This window comes from Phalacrocorax carbo, chromosome 17, assembly GCF_963921805.1.
Source record: "Phalacrocorax carbo chromosome 17, bPhaCar2.1, whole genome shotgun sequence".
In the NCBI taxonomy this organism is placed as follows: domain Eukaryota; kingdom Metazoa; phylum Chordata; class Aves; order Suliformes; family Phalacrocoracidae; genus Phalacrocorax; species Phalacrocorax carbo.
In genome coordinates, this window is record NC_087529.1 from 5533245 (window position 1) to 5554655 (window position 21411).

The 21411-nt window shown below is 43.6% G+C and overlaps 1 protein-coding gene across 3 annotated transcripts in view; it reads right to left on the bottom strand.

Moving 5' to 3' along the window:
• Positions 1-21411, bottom strand: part of ACACA (acetyl-CoA carboxylase alpha) — a 111224-nt gene that overhangs the window by 81589 nt on the left and 8224 nt on the right. For 2 of the 3 annotated variants that reach the window (XM_064467724.1, XM_064467722.1), the window contains exons 9-19: positions 20039-20173; positions 18961-19107; positions 18262-18450; positions 17582-17682; positions 16895-16983; positions 15365-15489; positions 10716-10829; positions 9032-9145; positions 8289-8378; positions 7689-7807; positions 195-218 (exon numbers count right to left, since the gene is read on the bottom strand). In XM_064467724.1, coding sequence (XP_064323794.1) covers positions 195-218; positions 7689-7807; positions 8289-8378; positions 9032-9145; positions 10716-10829; positions 15365-15489; positions 16895-16983; positions 17582-17682; positions 18262-18450; positions 18961-19107; positions 20039-20173 — 1247 coding nt within the window. The remainder of the gene's footprint in view (positions 1-194; positions 219-7688; positions 7808-8288; positions 8379-9031; positions 9146-10715; positions 10830-15364; positions 15490-16894; positions 16984-17581; positions 17683-18261; positions 18451-18960; positions 19108-20038; positions 20174-21411) is intronic. The other variant, XM_064467723.1, reaches the window with a different exon arrangement.

Sequence of the window (21411 nt, forward strand, 5' to 3'; positions counted from 1 at the left end):
TTTTTTTAAAGGGTAAAGAAAAGCTGAAAACATGTTTTAGACAAAGGGAGAGGAAAAGGGAAGGAAAAAAAGGAGTTATGTTTGAAAGTTTCCCAAGATAAGGGCACTAAAACAAAACATGTTAAAACATTAAGTATTAGGCTACTTCTTTCTACTCTGTCTTTTCAAGTTTTAAAAGATGACAAGTACCATACCTGTTTAGCGTGGGGATGTTCCCTCTGTAATCAAACAACCACAGTTAGTTACAGATTGGTTAGTGAAAGCCATAATACAGAACTATAATCAAGCTGATACACAGACCAGCAACAAGTTTACAATTTACTAAACCAAAATTTGTCCACCATCAGGTATCAGGCAGAATTCAATTTCATTGACCCTGAGAAGGCACCCACCACCTGACTTCGCTTGCCACGGCTGCCACAGGAATGAGCACAGACCATGCACAAAACATGCAAATAATCACCCCAGGAAAACACACTGTATTTGCAAGGTACCCTGTGTTCCTATAGCATCTCTCATTATACCCGCTTCAGGACCTTTGCATACGCCAAGTGAGCTTCACAAGCAAGACCAGAGGGGGGAGTTTGCACTCCCTGACAAAAGGACAAACAGCACAGATGCAAAAAGTGACTGTATCACACAGGAAGATTGCAACAGGTTCAGAAAAACAAGCCAAATCCTCACTGCCAAACCTCTATGCTAAGCAGCAGCCCATGCGCTGGCTCCCCCAACAATGCAGTAATAAAGCAAACGCACATATAAAGACCATGTAATACTTTGAATTTTCAGCATTCAAGGCCTTGAATACCAAAAAGAACAAGCAGAACCTAAAGCTAATTTTAGGAAAATTTTAGAGTTCCTTTTGTAACATCAGCCCAACTCTTCACATTTTTGCATGCAGACGGGCGCTTAGTGATACACATAAGACAAAGAAGGCGAGCGACACATTTTCACACCAGCATAAGAACAGCACAGTCTAGCTACATTCATGAAAGCATAAGGTGGCATATTGCTCCATGCGAGACATAGAAATTGCTGTGATCTGACACTCAAAATAGTGAAGATTAAGTTGAAAAAAAAAAAATACATGCACACAGGAGGCTTGTGCAAAGAGATTAGCAAACACAGAAAGATTGAAAGCAAAGCTTCAGGAAGCGTGGACATTCACCCTCCCCTTCCCTGCAGAAACCTGCAGGAGATCAAACCACAGACTTTCTTAACATTCTTGACCATTGGCAAGACCCCAAATTACTGGGCATGAAGTCTCGATACTTAATGACCAGTGTACTTCCGTGGTCGCACCGTTAAATACACTGACTGCACCTGGTCCTGCTCTCAAACTCGTTTTGTCACAGCAGAGTCACATTCACTACAAGGTTGTATGTTTGGTGCATTACTAGTAGAGGCACAAAAAGTTCCCATGATCTCCTTAAGCCATACAGGAGAAAGCACAAAATGGCCTGAAGACATATCTGTTCAATGGCAAATAACACAAGCATTTAATTTCATCTGGAGGCCGTGGGGAGAGTCACTGTGCTGTAGAGCCTGTGGTTAGGACCAAAAGGGCCATGAGGCCTCAGGGTGTTGAGACTTCTTTTTTTAGCTTGGCAAATGGTGGGAAAGCTGCATGTGATCTACTTCAATTGGAAAAAAAATAGTCTGGAGAGGACTGGCAGTTCCTCCACCTGGTACATTTGTGTAGCGGTCCCTGGAATGATTTCAAGAAAATAGACAGAAAAACCCAGCATAACAAATGTTCCTTTCCGTGTCAAAAAAGGCACCCTGTTGCCTTGCCCCAGGAACTGGTCTCAAGGCACTCAGTATGGAGCTGAAGAGATTATGGCAAGAATCACAATGAGGAAAGGAGAAGACCCAGTGGCTGGAGATCTCAGAAAAGAACGGAGGCATAGTCTTCAGGCTGCACATTGTGGGGCTGGCTTTGTATCTACAGGTCATCATAGCTGTGGAGGGCTTTTTCGCATCAGGAGCCGGATTGTCACTTGCCCCTGAAAGGCACTAAGAGGTAAAGGTTTGATATTTGCAGCACAGTCAGGCCTTGTGAAAAGGCATTCCTGTCCACTCCCTGAGCTACACCTCTGCAGTTCTGAGAAATAAAACACCAGCTGCAAGCCAGCCTGCTCGGCCTTATGGCAGCATCAGAGCAATGAGCAGCACCACGATTTTAGGAGCTGAATAAAGGCCCAGCTGATGGAGCACGTGCCCGCAGTGTTCTCCACAGCCAACTCCATTTCTGATCACAGGATCAGAAACCTTCTCACCGCACCAGCACCAGCCCTTATCCCTGTCTCTTTTGAACTTTTTAAAAGGCTCTTCTCGACCGGGGAAGCTGATCTCACTAGGAATCTGCTCCATACTGGTGCGAGCTCTACTGCTACAATTACTCCTCCTGCTCAAGCAAACAAAAATCCCCTTAGCTCTCCCCTGCACCTCCTGGTTGAATCTGGATTTGCTTCCCCTTGGCCCCCCCCCCCCCGCTTCTTTTTTTTTTAAACAAGAGCATTCCCCTATGAAAATGATGGCAATGCATGCAAAGCACCACTGGTTATATCAAGCTGTGATTGAGTGCCAGCGCAGGGCAAAGCTTTTGAAATCAGGCAGCAAAGCGGAATCAGCAGAGGTCGGCTGAATAACCCACTTGTAGTTATTAACAGCAGTACCACAGGAGAAAGAGCAATTCCACTGGCTGTGACCAGTGGCATTCCTCGTATGTTTCTTCATTTCTGTAGAAGAATCTAAACAGAAGGCTGTGAAACATGCCTCAAACCATACATTTTGATTGGGTTTTTCCTCTCCCTCTTTCTTTCCTTATTCTTCTGCTCCCTCTGTGATTCAGCCAAGCTGAATCTGCTACTGAAGTCCAATTTGCATAAAATTATCGTTGTTCCATTCAGTTTGCTGCCCCTTCAACAGCCCCTTCTTTGCTCTGTTGGAAGATTTTGCCCTTTCTGAAACAGGCAAGCCAAGGGAACTGCAACACATTACTGCTGCCTGCTGTCTAATTAACATCAAACCCTCAGCACGAAACTGCAGGGATTTACAGGTGTCCTGGAATAATTGTCCCCTCCTCCCTCCTGGTATCAGCCAGTCTCCCGCAACAAGGAGGGAACCTCAGGCTACCTAATGACACACTACAAGTTTTACACTCAGGTCTCCAGGCTTGTACGGTTAAGAGTCCAAAGCAGCATAGCTGATTCAGTACTAGCAATCCGAAGACTGATGCAAGAGGCTGTTTTAGCAACTACTTTAGTCAACAGAAAATGCTTCCATTTTCTCAAAAATTCAAATGTTATATCATGGTAAAAAGATAGTAGGAAGGAACCAATAAACACTGCTCTAAGCATAAACGACTGTTTGTTTCGTATTCTTCTGTAAAAAGGACTGTTTGGGAAGAGCAATATTTAATTTGGCCTTCAGCCTTCAAAATGGTTTCTACCTGTAAGCTAAAGAAGAGGCTGACAAAAAAGAACAACCAAAATACTCCATAGATGATAAAACATCAAGAGACAGCAAGGGAGAGAGATCATGCACCACTCTTAAGCCTTGAAATCAGCAACACCAAGGTCTAAGTAAGGTGTCAACAAACATCCACAAGCACAGAAGGAGGAGATACTGGGCAAAAGCACAAGATAGCTGAGACATCTGTATTGATACCCTTGGAAATACAAAGCAACCAATGACTAGACTTGAATTCCACCCTTGGAAGCATCACAGACAGGAGGATGCCGTCCCAAGAATGAATTCAACCTAGACAAGTCTAAATAAGGCACTTGCCTGTATGCCCATGCCTGCCAAGTTGTGTGCATTCCCAAATCCAACTGCAACTAGGGTTAGCTGGTATCAGACATCTTATTTATCAAGTTTCAAAAGTAAAACTTGATTTAAGGCTAACTAAGCCAATTATCACAACTTAAAGTTTTAATCTGCAGGACTAAAACCTTCTTTCACTTCCACCTTCCAGTGGTACATCCCGACTCAAGGTTCCCCAGGGCGTCTCAAGGCCAAGCGTGGCAGTTAGGGGTGGCACGTGGGACAAAAGGAAGGTGTGAGCTCAATGCATGGATGGATTGGGAAGGCATGGCTAAGGCATCACAGTGAACAAAACAGGCTGGGTTATGCTTCAATTTCCTTTGGGGCTCAAAATATTCAGAAGGCAGAGCCCTGTGCTATCATTGCCATAGCTCAAAATAAAGATATATCTAGTGTCTCTAAGTCACCCTTGTCAGCAACTGCCTTACCATCTGACAGAGGCACACGTTTACTTCTGAGTAAAAGAGGGATCTGATTTGTGGGAACACATTTACCTCTGAGTTCTTCCCTTCTGATCCTCCAGCACATCTGCTATTGGGGAAGGAAAGATCAAGACAGCAGCTGAACAACCTGGCTGGGGGAATGCAGTGAGCTGGAGAAAAGGGGATGCTTTAGGAGGAGCAGAGCAGCAGCACGATTCTGCAGCAGGCTCCAAAAGCTGGCTACAGCAGACAATGTCCCAGTTTAATTTAAACCTTACAGCTTCAGACATAAGAAAGGCTGTTTGAAAGCAGAAGAGGAGAGGGGGATTATTAGAAAAAAAAAAACTTCTCCTGTTGAAAAAGCACTATAATTCCCTCTCCCTCTCCTAGACACACAATGTTTCTTTGAACAGAAGATTTTAAGCTAAGATTAGGCAAGCACTGTTTCATGTGCTGAACACCTAAGAAAGGCCTTTCAGTGTCTGTCACCTGGCTTGCCACTCTCACAAAGGAAGCTGAACTCTCTAAACACCAGTCAATATTCCACCAGCTTCCCATCTCAGCAGGGCAGTCTGAACAAGAGGGAAGCAAAGAACAGCTCAGAACAGGGCTCATTTCTTTCTCACATCTTTTCTCACCAGGACTCTAGATGACTGAAAGAGGCAGGTTATCCAAATGCAAGGGGCTCTGCACATAAGCATTTGTTTGCAGTACCCTGCTGCAGCATGTAGCGATCAGCATCCCGTAGACACCCTTGTATCGCTTCCTCCAGATTGGATTACTGCAACGTCCTCTACTTGGCGAGGGCTTGCAAACTCCATTTACTGCAAAAGGCACCAGATGGTTACACCGTACTCCTCATCTGCCTTGCACCGGGCAATAAGGAATGCTGGTTTTGATCTATAAAGCCCTCTACGGTTTCAATTATAAGCAGTTTTTCTCCGTGTCTCACGCTTGCACTCGGGATCAGTGGGGATTCTTACAACAGGATGTTTTCTATTAATTTAAACAAATAATTCCCAAAACAGTTTCTGCCCACAAAACTCACCAGGAGCAGGTTGCATTTCTATGACTTTGTTAGCAGATTTAACAGTTTTTCCTTCTTCTCTGCTTCCATGTAAAGCTTTCCTGTGGGTAGCTGATGGCAATCATTCAGCAGCCAAAAATACAAAGTCCCTAGCTGTGATTAGTCAGATCATAAGGAGTGACTGTGATTGTTTCTGTTACAATTAAGTGAAGGCATAGCGGGGTTAAATGCCAATAACAAAGAATTTAAATACAGCAACCGTTATCAGTTTGCAATTTTCTCTACATGAATATTTGCTCCAGTAAAATTCAGGCCCTTAAACGTTCACAGAAATCAGACACAGAAGGGACAAGGGCTTAAAAATATCTGATAAAGTGCTGAAAAATGTGTGGCATCATACAACTAACACCAGCTCCGAAAGAGAATGCTCTCTTAAAGGCTCTCTGGTATCTAATCCTGGTTCACCACAGCCCAACCCCGTAGAGCCTCAAGGGACATTTTGCTTGGTCAGCTGGGATATTCTGGCTTTGGGGTTTGTTCTTGGAATGCATTTTCAGCTTTTAAGTCTAAAAGTTCATGCTACAGAAGATACAGAAAAACATATGATGAACGTAGAACATGGTCAAAAACAACAAAGACGACTTAAGCAAGACAATATCAGAGTTCTGAGATTTCTGCGTCTTGGGCTTAACATAAGGTCTGCCTTTACAGCTAGCTTAAATCTACACACTTGGTGCTGATTTAAGACCCTGTGTATCCTGCTACCGGCTGTGCTTCAGCACCCAGCCACACAATAGCTGCACAAGTAGGTATACACTGCAAGAAGCTGCATAAAGCAACAGGAGCCAAATTCATCGCTAACAGACAGAGGTGCAACTCAAAGGAACTTGCCTATGCAAGCAGTGACTTTGTCCCCAAGCCTGCTTGCCTCTGCACAAGGACTGCGATGCATTTTCAGTCAACCATCAGCAGTGCTGATGGTTGAGAAGCAGGACTGAGCTTCAGAACATTGCCCCACCAAATTCAGCGTAAAGGGGAGAGGAGATTTCAGGACAAAGAAGCCGTTCCCCAAGCAGGTAACAGTTCTCCTCTTCCAGCTGACCTTGTCCAATTAAGCTTGCGCACAGTAATAAAGCAGTGGTCAGCATGGGCAGGCCAAACAACCCCCAACCAACAGAGGTAACTGAGACCAGCAAACAGAAGAAATGGAGAAAGAATGGGGGGGGAGAGAGTATTATAAAGGTGTACTAAAAATAGTACGCAATTATTTACAAATATTCTAGAAATGTAGGAAACAGATGAGACCAAATGCATGTCCCATTTGTATCATGAGTGTTTTGCGCTGCTTGTTGAGGACAGTCATTCATTTCTAGCAAACCAGATTCTGAAAACCATTTCATAGAATGTACTGATGGATTCTCAATGAAGCGAGACTGGACCCCGTTGCCCAGCCCCACCAAAAATAAAATAAGGAAAAAGATGTTTGGAAACAAAGGAGAAAAATAGCACTGGTACCATACTGCCAAACCAGCACAGATCAACAGTGGCACCCGGCGGCCACGGAGACTCACTGCGCCTCTTGGCTCCAGCACGCTCTCCCCTGCCTGGGACAAAAATAAAATATCGTCTAAAATACCCTCCAGAGTTCCTGTTGCAAATGAAAAAACATGGGAACTGACTAACCTGACAGATGCTGAAGAAGTTCTGATAATCAAGTTTGGTTGGTTGGGTTTTTTTTAAAATGAGACGCGACCCTCTATAAGACAGGGTAGCGAATAGTTGATGCTTTTGGTTGCAGCCACGAGAAATACATTCTGAAAAATACTGACTGAAAGCCAAAGTATGTCAACTCTAGCATTTCTCTATAAAAGACATTCATAAATGCATCTTGGTCTTCTCAGTCAAAAAAACCACATGCTAGAAAAGATTTCACCTTATCCAGTAAAGCCAGGTTGAAAGTAGAGCCAATCACAAACAGTTACAAAGGGCTGGCAGGGGAGCACTGCAGGAAGGGGACAGAGACTCTCTGACTGTTCTTATTAAAATTCCAAGTAATTGAACATTCTGTCTGGAATTGTATCTTTTGGAAGGCTCGGGATTCAGCTAGAAGTGAAGTTCTAGAGGAAAGTTACTATACAAGCTGAACTTAAAAATCAGAAAATACATGAAAACGGTATCATACTTAAATGAATACAAACTGCAGAAAGTACTACCCACAGCTCAGGAGGTTTTAAATAACTTAGGAGAAGGAACTGTGTAATGTAGGGTTTTATCTTAAACAACTTGTGCTTATTTGGGGCAGTGGGACTCTCCCTTTCTCCACCAATTCTATTGCATGTTTTCTTTGCCAAGATAGAATGTAGCCCCTCATAAACCTCTGATTCCAAAGGCAGCTGAACACGTGCTCTGACCTGTTCGGATGGGAGGTAGGTAGCATGAACTGGAACTCCACCACACAAGTGTTATCCTTCAGCTGGCGATGCTGGACGCTGTTTAACTCATAGGCAATATATGCCCTTCGAACGTACACCTGGTCAGAGAGAAACTCGATCAGCTTAACTGTGCTAAGGAAGCAGAAAGAGAGAAGGAAGACAAATAATATTCCAGACACTTAAAAAATACTAAAAAACAAACAGAAACCCCCAAATGAGTATCTACATAGAACTCTAAATCAACCAGAATTTGAAGTTATTCTTTAAGGCCAGTCTGGCAGGATACAACCATCAGCACAAAGCTACACGGGGTAGGCTGACCACATTCTCTGACAGCAGCTTCACTTTCAATCCTCCCAACCACCTAAGTCTTCTTCATGCAAAGAAGATAACTCGAATCTGAAATTTCAGTCAATTATAAATATTAATGTTGTTAAATGCCAGACTCCAAGCATGTGAGATTCCACACAACCTACAGCTCTCTTACTCTTGCACTGGTAACAGTACTCAAAAGAAAAAAAAAAAAAACAACAGAATTTTTTTTTTTTTTTTTTTTTTTTTAAATGGGAATAAACTTACCTCCAAAGCTGCCATTCTTACCACCTGGTTACTGTGGTAGAAAAAGTTGGGTAGCACATCAAAGATGGATGTCTCAGACAAAATGAGTTTCTAGAAGAGATCACATTAAGCAGTTTTAAAAGCGAACTGCCTGTCTTGCAAACAGGATCAGGCAAAAATACAAATACCCCAAATCAAGCCTGACTAGTTCTGATTTCCATGCTTTTCCTGTCGTTCATCAAGGATTATGACCTTTTGATATTAAAACATAGAATCACAGAATATCTCAAGGCGGAAAGGACTCATAAGGATCATCGAGACCAACTCCCTGCTCCTCGCAGGACTACCTAAAACTAAACCATATGTCTAAGAGTGTCGTCCAGATGCTCTTTGAACTCTGACAGGCTTGGTGCTGTGACCATTTCCCTGCGGAGCTTGTTCCAGTGCCCGACCACCCTTTTCCTAATGCCCAATCTGAACTTTCCCTGATGAAGCTTCATCCCATTTCTTCATGTCCTGTCGTGGGTCACCAGAGAGAGGAGATCAGCACCTCCCCCTCTGCTGCCCCACCTTGACAAAAGTGTAGACTGCAATGAGGTCATTCTGATATCAGTGTAGGAATGAACACAAAACTGAGGGGGAAGCTAGAAACCAGTACAATTTAAAGCCACATGGACCTTGGGACTACAGGTGAGATTTATTACAGAAACATTGAGATCGGTGAGAAGAAAGCAGGGAAACAAGGAGAGTAGTTTGGTAGATACCTGCAGGTTCTCAATGCAGAACTGGTGCCCATACATGTCGATTGCAGACAGGAAGATGGACTCCACCTGGTTGTGACGCAGCTCGTAGGATGGCAAATGGGAGGCAATGAGAACCTGGTAAACAGCAAACACAAGGAGCATCAGTGAAAGGAGCTATGCTGGGCCATTGGGAGGAGGCTGTTGCCTCCAAGGCAGCAATAGTCTGCTCCATCCCAGAAGAGGCGACTGGTTTCTCCTGTGAATTCCATGGCACCTGGGTGATGCTGCAAACTCTCTCCCCTCCCCAGCCTCATTTGTGTATCTGCTCGGTTTGTATTATTGGCAATTCCCCACGGAGAAAAGGAACAGCTTCAATCAAGTTCCATCAGTGCATGTGATTTAGCACTGCAGAGCTGCTAGTCCTGGGGATTGCCTGACCGGCTGTTAATTGGAAAGCAGATCTGGCAGGCAGCAGCTGTGGGGAGGCCAGCAACAGAGACCGCCTTTCACAGCTTCCGAGCAGAGGAAGCAAGAGACACTGGTGCCAGGTATTAAATGCCCAACATGAAGGATATGGAGATAGGAAGGGGAAGCAGCTTGCAGGGGAAAATGAAGTGAAAGAGCAACATAAAGACATACACAAGGACTGCAGCACCATCCCCAGCATGCAGCTGAGAGGTTCAATAACTGAATGGTTCAAGGACACAAATACAATCCTGAAGAAAACATAAGGTCACTGAGCAGCTTCAAACGCCCCATTCATTTTCAATAGTCAAGCTCTGAAATAAAAGGAGAGATCCCCAAAGTGTCAGCTTTCCTGCTGAAGACTTTTAGAATGGAGACAGGGACTGTGGAGCGAGAGGAGTGATCAGACTACAGGGTTAGCATTACCATGGAATGATTATGCCCTCTCACTCCTTCTCGGCTACAGACTAACTGCTAAAGAGGAAGCTCACAATAATATCCAGGTGCATATCTGGCATTCAAATTATTATCTGTACTAGACTCTTGGAATTGACAGTACCAAGAGTTCTTCCAATTATTTTCAGCTTAAAAAGAACTTGACAAAATGCAACTCAAAAGCTAAAAGAAACCCTGCAGAAAACCAACATAATTCTTTACAATAATTGCTTAGCAGTTGCAAAGAACATCTGGTTCTTGTGTAAATTTCTCTCTCTGTTCTCTGCACACACTGAATCACAACCGTAAGGTAGCTGATGAACCCAGCCAGCACGTCCTGGCTGTTTACTGTCCAGCTGCCTGCATATTCCGGACAGCCTGTGGTTGTTGGGTTCACAGATTATAAAGCCGGAAGGAACCACAGTGACCATGTATTTTGACTTCCTCTATCGCACAAACCATAGGCTACTCTCAATTTACTCCTATTTGAGCCAGACAAAACTTTTTGGAAGAGCAAGGACAAAGGAATGTAATCATAACTTCAAATTTTACAGTGATTGGGAATCCACTGCAACCTTTGTTAGACTGTCACAATGGTTAATCATTGGTTAATTAGCTTCATTGTTCAAGTGCTGCTCACAGTAACCTACTCTTCACATTTGCATAGTAATCAAAATAAACATCAAGAGATATAGCTTTTCCGAAAGAGCGAGCTCGAAGTGGGAGCAGTCCATATTGATCTGATCAGCAATGGCACAGTGTCTCTAGCAGGGATCAGGTTGGATTGCTAAACACGCTCCCTCACCTGCCGTGCTCGCAGGGCCACTTTAGCGTTGGTCGTCTTGCTGAGCTGGGTCAGCTCTGTCAGAATATTAATCAGCTCATCTGTCAAGGTGGGGTCACGGCCACATAGCTGGTCCTAAAAGTAAAGAGAACTGAAAATGTTTATAACAGAGGAAATCCATCTTTCATCCTCCTACAAAGAAGTTTAAACCTGAAATACGTATACAGATGCACTCGGGTGCTGGACCACATCACCTCTAGAGGTCCCTATCTAAATTATTCTGTAATCCTGTGCTGACAAGGGTACAAGTATTAGGCTTTCAATAATTTTACATATATAAAATAAAGCTACAGAGAAAAGAACAGACTGGCACAACCACCCTTTTTCTTAATTGTAGCATGTGTTTTGGCATCCAAACACATGAGAAATACTGACTTGTCAAAGAGACTCAAGCAAAACATTTTCCCATTACCCAGTTTCAGCTTTGTACCCAAAGTCTCCCCTAGCAGCAATGCAAAATTCAAAGAGCATTTAATTGTAGCGAAATGCCTTGTGTAGCATGCAAAGATTAGCAAACTTTCACCATGAAAGGTGACCAAACAGAGAGTTTAACTGCTGGGAGAACCTCCTGAAGTCCATTTTAAAAAAACACCTCAAAACAAAAAAAAAAAACCAAACCCCACAACTCCACAGCCAGAAACCAACCACACTCTTTGAACAGCTTCAGCAACACCAGAGAAAAAAAATCCTGACATTCCTCTAACAAGGTTAAGCAAAGCTAACTAAAACCATAAATGATATAAGGTGTTTCCTGCCACAATACAGGACTGACTCCATAATATTTCTTCTACTCAGAGAATCCTCGTTCTGAAGAGGTTCACTAGCTTACTTTACTGTCTAAATTGGCTGGATACAACAATAAAACTGAACAGCATAATTTTCAGTGTTAATGCTGTTTCAAAACTCTTTTGGATTCAGTCATTCAAAAAAATGGAAACAGGAAAGACTTTAATCTGTTTTTTTCTCTGAACAGAGGAGGTGCACTCTCATCCATGCTTTCTCCCAAAAATAGTTTCAATTCCCATGAACAATCCCACAGTCTTCCAACTACTCACACTGGCTTGTGAGCCTCTTCCCTCCCACTCCTGAAGCTAGAAACCCTCTAGGAGCCTCTAATGTGTTTCTTCTATAGAGCACTTAACAGCTTTTCTCTTGGTAAATGAATCATAGGAGGAAAATGTGAGATGAAACAGGGATTTGCAACAGGAAAGAGAGCTGGTGCCTTCATGTTTTAAGAGATTTTAAACACATACAGTTCAGAAAAGGCCCTATGAAGATCCAAGAAACAGAAAGGGAAAGAGGGAAAATTCTGCGCAGCAGGTTAGATTGATACATCTGCCAGGGAAAATAAAGTAAAAAACAAAACCAGAAAAAAACACAAATAATAAAATTCCTATAGACTGACTAACAAATAACAGCACATGCATTTCCTAAATTAAATAGCTTTTCCCCCACACTGCTCTTGACCCCTTTCTCTCCAACCCCACACCAGCACGATGCCAGCTCTAGGAATGATGGCATACATCTCTCAGGGAGAGAGACCACAGTCAAATCACTCTCATCAAAAAAAAAAAAAATAAATCTAAGCTACTGACTCTTACTAGATTGTTGTCCCCTATTAACCAGTCTTGGGCCAGCAAACAATGATTGTTCCCTAAGAAAGTTCTGTAAATTTATCCACTCCAGTTCACTGCATGAATTCACAGTGAATAATTCAAGAACTTTCTTCATCATACTTGAAATACGGGGTGTTGTAATGTTACTGCTCAAGGTAACAAAAAAGTGATAGCACACAGGACATCTGCCACGCCACAAGCGATTCTGTCCAGTTAAGGCTAGGATGGGCATACAACAGTCAGTTAAGTTCATAAAATGAACATACAACTTCAAATCACACTATATTTCAACAAATATATGAAGGATGAAGTAGTTCCCATCCTGCCTTAAACGCCTGCTAGCTAAGAAAGGTGAGTGATGGCAGCATAACACTATTACTAAAACCATCCTGAGAGCCCTTTGTTAATAATGGATTCCTAGGGATACATCAATAACAGCGACATAAGCATCAAGGTATTTTGACATGACATTTGCCCTTGGAGGAAAAATTTAAACCATCCTGCATAAATAGCTTGGCAACCCATAAAATGCCACAGCCTTCACCATGATTACACCAAACATGCCATAGGGTCCCTCGGACACGAAGCGTGAGTCGGAAGAAAGAGGAATGACGGTCTTTCGGTTAACGGTGTGACCTGTAACTTAGCAGATGGTAATCCCTAGCTGCGCCATACATGAGACTGTGACCAAAGGCACGTTGCCCCTCCTGGGCCCCCGTTACCCACTCAGTCTGAGAAGTCTGTGAGACACAGCCTTCGTGTGAGGGCGGACGCCCGTTTGCAAGGCCTCGGGCAGCGCGCTGGCCGAGGCCGTACAAATGGAGCTCGGATCACTGGCTAGCTAACCCAGCTGTTCTTCCACCACATGCAGCGTGGTCTCTCCGGCATGTTTTAAGTTCCAGCAAACTGGGATTTTAGCCTTTACTTGAGTAGGAATAACAGTGGTAGGAAGAATGACTACACAGGAAGGTAAAAGGAACAGTCTTTGACATTCGTCTGCGTTCCTTATTTCCCAGCGCGCCCCTCACTCCCTCAGAAGAACCTTGTGTTGGCCAGCACAGCAAGGCTCCATGTCCAAGACACAGCAAGGCTCCGTATCCAAGACATGGCTTGCACGGAGGTGAAAAACTAGACAAAAAAGTTTCAGTCCCATTTTAGCAAGAAATAATCAGGATGACAACAGCAAAATAAAGCAGGTAGCTGGCGTTGCACTGGCTTTTGCCTGCACTGATTGGCAAAGGCAGCGAGCAAAGCCTCAAACCAGCTCTTTGACAAGGCCTAACGCCTCCCCGGCACCCCCGTGTAATTACACACTTGAGTGACTGGACTCTGAAGAAAATTGAAGGCCTGAGCTGCGAACAGCTGCCATTTTCTCTCTCCATCACGCCAGCATGATTACTTGAGAAATGAACAGCCCCGGCTCAAAGCTACTCCAGAATTCTCAGAGGAAATATGGCTCCGTGTTCAAATAATGAGATTCTTAAGGCAAGCGTTACTTACAATCACACCACACACCAAAAAAAGGGGGGGGGGGGGGAGGGAAAAAAGGAGAGCCAGAAAGAAAGAATGCCAGGGTCCCTATATCTTTACAAATTAGGATTTAAGAAACCCAGCCTCATTCGAGGACAATTATGACTCTGTTTCTGCTTTTGAGAGTTATTTTGTGGGTGGTTACTTTGGACATATTTTTGGCAGTAACAGACCACATTATGTTTTTTAAAAAAAAAAAGAAAGGGGGGGGAGATAGTATTGTAATTAGCCTCTTAAAAAGCAGGATACCTAACTCTAGCCTGTTGAAAATCATGTCATACCTAAATTCATCCTGCTTTGAGGAATGTGGGCATTCATTCTGATTCAAAGCATTACGTGGGACAAGGATTTTTTGAGGCAAAATTAGGAAACAGGAAAAAAGAGACAGAACTCATTTGTTGTTTATTTTTAAATTCTTTTTCCTGGGAATGCAATTTACTGGGAGTTTTACCCACCACCGTGCGACTGAAGTTAATGAGAACTGAGATTTTTCATGGAGTAACAATCCAGAAGAATATGAGAAGGCAATAGCAGGTCCTGGCATGAGGATTCATTTGTGTTTCTAGGGTGCAATATAAGTCTGACCCAGAGGCATTCCAACCCCAGGAGATTCCCCATCCCTTTGCAAGCCCCCTGCACAGCTGCACACCATCCCAAGGGTCAGGGGCCTGATGTGGAATGACCAGCTTTGTGCTGAAGTACTGAGTCCTAGTCAGATTCCAACATGCAGCCCAGAGTACAGCTGGTCCAAAAGCACTACTGCAGACCTGAGTAAGACTTACTTAGACCATAACCAGGAAGAAGCTAGGAAAGCCAGTGCCAAACCCTAAGACCAAACCATGGCTCATCAAGCAAGAGCATGTGAAACCCCTCAGGGGCCTCCATATGGACTGGCTAATGCCATTCACTACCAGGACGTCACCCTCATTAGTAACGAGGGACCATAAAACTGTTGCTATTACAAAATTACTACCACAAAAAAATAATCTTTTTGTGCTGGTAGCAACTGCTTTGCTTTCCAAGCAACTCCAGTTTGAGTACCATGAGCTATATAAAGACAGGACCTTTCTGAGACCCCTGAAGATGAAGCAGCAAAGTATAAAGTCACAGCCCAGTGTCTGAAAGTTAGCCTCCAGCATCCTCCCAACGTAAGAGTTAAGTCTGCATTCTTATCTCCCAACAGATGCTCACAAATCACTTGCATAATTAGCCTTCATTGCACTCTGATAGGCAATCAATGCAGGACAGTCATGAACCACAAGGTGCACAGACTCTGGGTCTCCTCTAATGCATGGCTTGCATGCCCTAAGAACACATGAAGAAACTCCACACTGCTGCCACTGCTTCTGTAGCTAGAAGGCTTACATCTTTAAGGATGAGAGCTGTCAATCCAGTACCTTTCAAAGCATCAAACATACAACTACAAGAAGCAGCAAATTTCTAGAGCACCAATGGAAAACTTACAATGAGCATTGTAACAAGCAGGTTCTTCTTGGTGACCTGAGCGTGTGAGAAGATGTAGTTCAATACAGCATTCATATCACTTTTATTCTCTTCCCGAAGGGTAAAGACACACTTGTCATAGTGACCTGCAATCAGAAATGCACATTTTTTCCAGTTTTCACACTTGTGTGTCAAGGAATACAAGTTACTAGAGATATATATAGAAAAATAGAGACACGTTTTGAGAATCTACTTTGCATCGTCCACACAATCAATTCTGGGAAGGAAGCATTCCTCCCACTGCCCTCCCCTCCACTGCAAACTTTAATTTGAACATCCTACTCTTACTGAAACAGTTCCAATACCAAATACCTCCTTTGTGAGCAGCATGAAGAGAAGAACCATGAGCTCACTCTTTCATTCATAAGACAACCAGAATAAAATATAAGCAAAACGACTTGCACCATCCTCTTCTACCAGCAAACTGAAGTAGAAATTAATCTGCAGTACCATTAGGCTGGTGCAGGTATTAGAGCAGGACGAAAGAAAAGTAGAGTGGAATCTGAACTACCTGTATGAGCTAGAGCCTCAAAATTAGCTAGTGCTTCATTGCCATCTTGTGCCTGGACACAGCAGTGCAATGCATTCATTTCAACGCTCAGTTTCAGGCTGAGGTTTGATGTTTGCTCTTATGAACAGCAAACAGCATCCTGGTACTTTACAGCAGGTGCAAATAACTCTGTGACTTTTTCTTTTTTTTAACTGCACTTGATTTTCTTACTATAGGATTTAATAAACAGGCAAGACAGAACTACATATTTAAACCATTTTTCTAATTCTAATTTTTCTGCAGATGCTCAGAAACAAGGAAACAAAAATCAAGCTCTAATATGAAGCTTCTACACGTGGAATACCCAAGTGAGGGAACTCTCCAGTGGTGGGCCAACGCTGACAGAGTCAGTGAGGGAACGCAAGGGAAAACTGCTTCATCTCTGATCTTGAACAAGTAGAGACCACACAGACTGGCTGAGCCTTAGTGAGCTCAATAACAGGCTAGAAATAGCAACACAAAGAATCTCATAATTCAGTGAGTCTGTCTTTCTACTCTAGGTCATACAGAAGTCCTCACTTAGAGGATCATAAACTCATACAGGAGCTATTCTATTGAAGATTTACAGGGAAAAGGAGCATTCCTACACCTAAGAGACCAGAGTCATTTTATGACATGTAAACTGTGGGTAAGACGACACAAGATGTAAAAATGATGGATACACCAACAGTGGAAAACCAGCAGAACAGATAGCTTTGGGGTGGAGTTTGTCATTTGCTTGTCATAAGCATTATGAGCACTCTTACTACAAAAATGCAAACTGGACATAAGCTCCTCTACAAACAACAGGATCTGACCAGCAGACCTTTAAAAGAAAACCTGTGTAGCTTAGCCTCACCATAAAGTCAGAGTAATCTTTCTTGAAGGAGGTTCATGTGGACCTTCTGGGACCAAATGTGGTTCTTTCAGAAATCAAAATCTTGATGTGCTTAGAGACTCACCATGCTGAAACTGAGTCTCCACCTTCAGGTACTGACGGAGCAGATCCATCACCACTGCTTTCATGTGACCCCGAATACCACTCCGGTACCTGCAGAAGCAAGTAAGTCAAACCTAGCACTGAGTGAGAGTGGCACGGTCCTGCTCCTGAAGACCTGCAAGTGAATAACACTCAACACGAGGCAGAATAAGCCTGTTTGCTTATGGAAAGAAGTGTAACTGGTTCTGAAAACCCCAATTGTTGTGTGAATACATAACCCCTGCCGTCACTGTTGTGGAGTAGCATGGCCCATGATTTGCATCAAAATGTCCTTTTTCTTCTAAAAATACTCAAAACTCTAGATGCTGAAAGGCAAAACACACACGAGCAGCTTGATGAAATGGCCAAGATGTGATCAGCGTCCAGACAGAAGTTAAATCTTTCTTTCATATGGCAAAGGGAAAAAGAGGAAGAATCTGTATGTGTGCTTCACACAGGCAGTCAGGAGCCACACACATGGACCCCTCACTGTGTACCTCCCTGAGGGAAGAATGCAGGCTTATTCCTAGTGGTTTAGACTCCGACTGTAATAAAACCATCCGAATAAAGACAAGCAGCTTCAGGTCTTTCAAGCACCAATAACAACAAGAACAACAAAAACAAAAAAAACACTAAAAACAGAGATGGGGCACCCCTGAAAATGGCTCACCTCTGTACAAGCTGCACGATGCTCTGAGTGTTCATGAAGAAGACCTCACGCTCTGATTTACGGTTCAAGGTGGCTGCATGGCTATCCAAGATATTGGCAATCTGAAAGAGAGCAATCACATGCCAGTCCCAGTCCTGGATGGGATCTGGCTGAACAACCAGCAGAGAAGCTGAGAACTCCCAGACAGACCAGACCCAAGCTCCAGCAGACTCCAGCAAAGGCCAAAGCCTTAAACTGCTAAGGAAGTTAATGACCTGACAATGACACAAAAATCAATGCACAATATCGTATACTGGAGAAATCATCTTCCAACATCTCATTACCTGATCAGGCCTCCCTTAGTTGCAATCACTCTTTTTTAAGGTTATGTTGACACTACAAATTGCACTGCAGCATATGTACCAGCAAATAAACAAACACCCACAAGGCCACTGATATGATTCAGCTGCCTCCAAACTGCCTGTTTAAAGCTATACTGAGCAGGGAACACATATTGTTCAGCACAGGTAAAAGAGGCAAGCCTTTAAGCTTAAGTGATGCAGATAAGTATCTTTCATCACGAAGATCCCATGTTCAAATGCACCTTTCAGGTCCTCTAACCTCCAGATAAGTTAAAGGAACTTTCTCTCTGCCCCAACACAAACCTATTTTTGTTCCTCTAAATAAGTGTGGTTGATCACCTGTTGGCTGGGAAACTGGCAAAGGACTGATGTGATGTTGCTGGCATATTGGGCCATCTCTTTCTTGATGGACTTCTCTACATTGGGTGGGATCCGTCCAGAAACACTGGTCATGATGTCCTGAAGTTCCAGCAGAGGCAAAGATGGATCCCTCAGTGTCTTCATTAGTCGCTCAACCCAGCCTTTCACCTAGAGAGAGACAAGTGAGTGTAAAGACAAGCATAAAGAAAAGAATAAGCACCAAGAAGGGAGAAAAAGAAAGGCTTTTCACTGAGGTCTTCTTCAACACTGGTTTATCACACAGCTAGTCCAGGGACTAAGAGAGGGAACTGGGGTAGATGACAAAGCTGCTGTGCTACCTTACACCAACAGCTGACTCAGATTCGTCCACCTTCTTTCCTCCTCCCTCTAGGACTTCTACCACTGCTGGCTATGCACACAGCTCCCATGTACAAGGCTGCAGGCACAAGAAGTAAAGATCAAGCTCAACTCCTTGTCTTTGTTTGGGGTGCCACAGATGGGACTTTCCCATCTTACTCTCTGGTGAGACTGACTATAAGGAAGTCTAAGAAAGAAAACCGAACTGAGCTGGACGAGCAAAGTAGTACTGCCTTTACTCTTGGTCCTCTGGCTGTGACAGCCTTACCTTGAGTTGAAAGAATATTTGTGCTTTTCCTCTGAAACAAAAGTAACCAGTACCTTGCTGCTGAAGTAGGGCTCTGGCAGGCAGTATCCATTCATCACATTGACCAGGTTATCAAGGACATAATGGAAGATGCGATGGAGTTTCTCGCCTCGCAGCGCTGTGCTCTGGATCTGCGGCAAGGTACCCGTGTGCAGTTCAGCCTGGAAACACAATGAACAGCACAGAGTCACTAACCCTCCTGTATGGCATCAGCCATGGTGGTAACATCCAGTTACCCTCAGCTGAAGCCTCAGATTTAACTTGGGAGAATTTCCAGAGTGGAAAATACGCTTGGTTGAGAGACAGAAAAGTTATGAGCTGGATCTCCAACAGTTCTGTGTTGTGTACACCCACAAAATAAACTTCCAGCCTCTCTCCCAAATAGATTACAGTTGATCTCATTGTTTAGATCCAGAATGACCAAAAATCTCAAAGGAAAGCACAGGGAAAAGCCAACAGTTTGGTGCTGACAATCGCCTTCCACCCCCTGCACGACAACCTCCCACAATTTTCAGCTAGCTATTGCTAAAGGAACAATAGATTCTCTTCCACCACCACCAGCTACACCCCAGCCAACCAACCCTAAATGAATATATCTCTTTGTCTTTCACCTTAAAAAAGATTTATGTCCTATGGTCTTTTTTTGTATTTCCAGATATGCTACAATTGCTTTCACAGGGCATAACACTCTAGGAGTTGAGATATAAACTCCCATAATTCCAAAGAGGGTCACTTAAAGAAGAATAAATGATAAATAGAAGTTAAATAAACTTGCATAGAAATAATACAGACAGAAAAATCTGGCCAACCTCCAATAGCCTAGACAGCCATGTACCCACAACAGTACTGAGTTACTCTGTACTCTTCTTATGAAGAGAACAAGGATGGTACATAAGCTTAGGCTGAATCAGAGAAAGAGACAATAATCTGGGTCCTAGTCCTCATCTGAGACAAATAAATAGTAAAGTGGCAATTCCAGTACAATGCACAAATCTGAAATTGTTTCAGTACACTGGACCATCTCGTACCACTCTCAACTTCACCCCCCTATTAAAAACACAACGAACATCTGCGCTTCCTGCAACTTCTCACCTGCTGAACCCTACTGGGATCATCCAGCTGGAGCTTGGCAATCACACACCCTGGATCCAGGACTGCCCCTGGGCGTTTAACATAATGGATGCAGCCTGATTCTCCTGCTGTTAGCGTCATCACCATTTTCATCACCTGTAGCAAGGAAAACAGGTTACACACTCACCTTCCATGTTCCCCAAACGGTTCTGGTTTTGTGAGCCAGCAGCCAATGTCCTACCACGGACAAACTAACGTGCACAGGCACCTTTTGTGTTCAGGCTTTCTCAAAGGCTTAAAAGCACACACATTGGGAATAAACCCCAGACACTAAAGTGAATTGTAGAACAAAATAAGTGGCCACAAATTAGTGCAGCAGGAAGCCCTCCTCTAGAACGTCACCTGTTCCACTGCCTGGACCGACAGGTACCCAAGGTCCCACGTTCAACACAATGAACAAAGCAGATACAATTTACTGCTGCAGCTGCTGCTCTCTGAAGGCTAGAAGTGGGAGAGCCACTCTCAAAAGCTACAGCAACACATTCACTTTTACCAGAAGGAACTAGGATTACTTTCTAGAGGTCACAGGTCTCAGCCCTCTCTTCACAAACAGATGCGTCCTTAGATCAACCACAGAAGCTCTTGCCTTTGGAGCAGAAAGGCTGGGTATAGGGCAAGACAGTCTAGTCTTACCACTGCTATACTACAAACCACAACTGGGAACACAGGAATTGAGTAGGTGGTTCCTTCTTCACCATGGCTCTGTTGCAGTGTAAAAGCACTTACATAAAATATCTGGATCTCTGGCTTGGTATTTTTCTCCTACACATTGTCCTCAACTGGCTTATTTGCCCCTCTGTCAACATACACCCTCCCCTCCCTCAGATCTGGTTTGAGCCATGCACTCCTACACAACCTCTTGTGCTTTCCTCACTGTGACGCAGAAATTGTTCTTCCTCCTCCTCTCTAAGAGTTAAGTAAGTTCCAAGGGAGAACGGAGGAGTGACACTTATTAACTCATCTGATCAACCTGATAAATGATCAGGTAACCAGAGAAGTCTTAACTTGTAACTTAATCCTGGCATACAACTCTGCTTCTGACTCTGTGTTAGTACCAAGTAGTGGCCTACAAGTAGAAGGCCTTCTCCACCACAGCTAGAAAACACAGTACATGTGGATCCCACTCTCCTTAGCCATCACAGCAAGATAACAACCGCGGTCCTACCGCTGAGAAATTTTGCTTATCTTGGTATACAGTCATTAACACACTCAAATTTCAGCTGTTAAGTAATTTTTTCCCCACCCCATCATTCTCACTGCTGATTCCTGTATTAGTCCAGGTTAAAACACAGACAAAATTTGGAAAGGAAATACTGTGAATTATCCTTCACGCT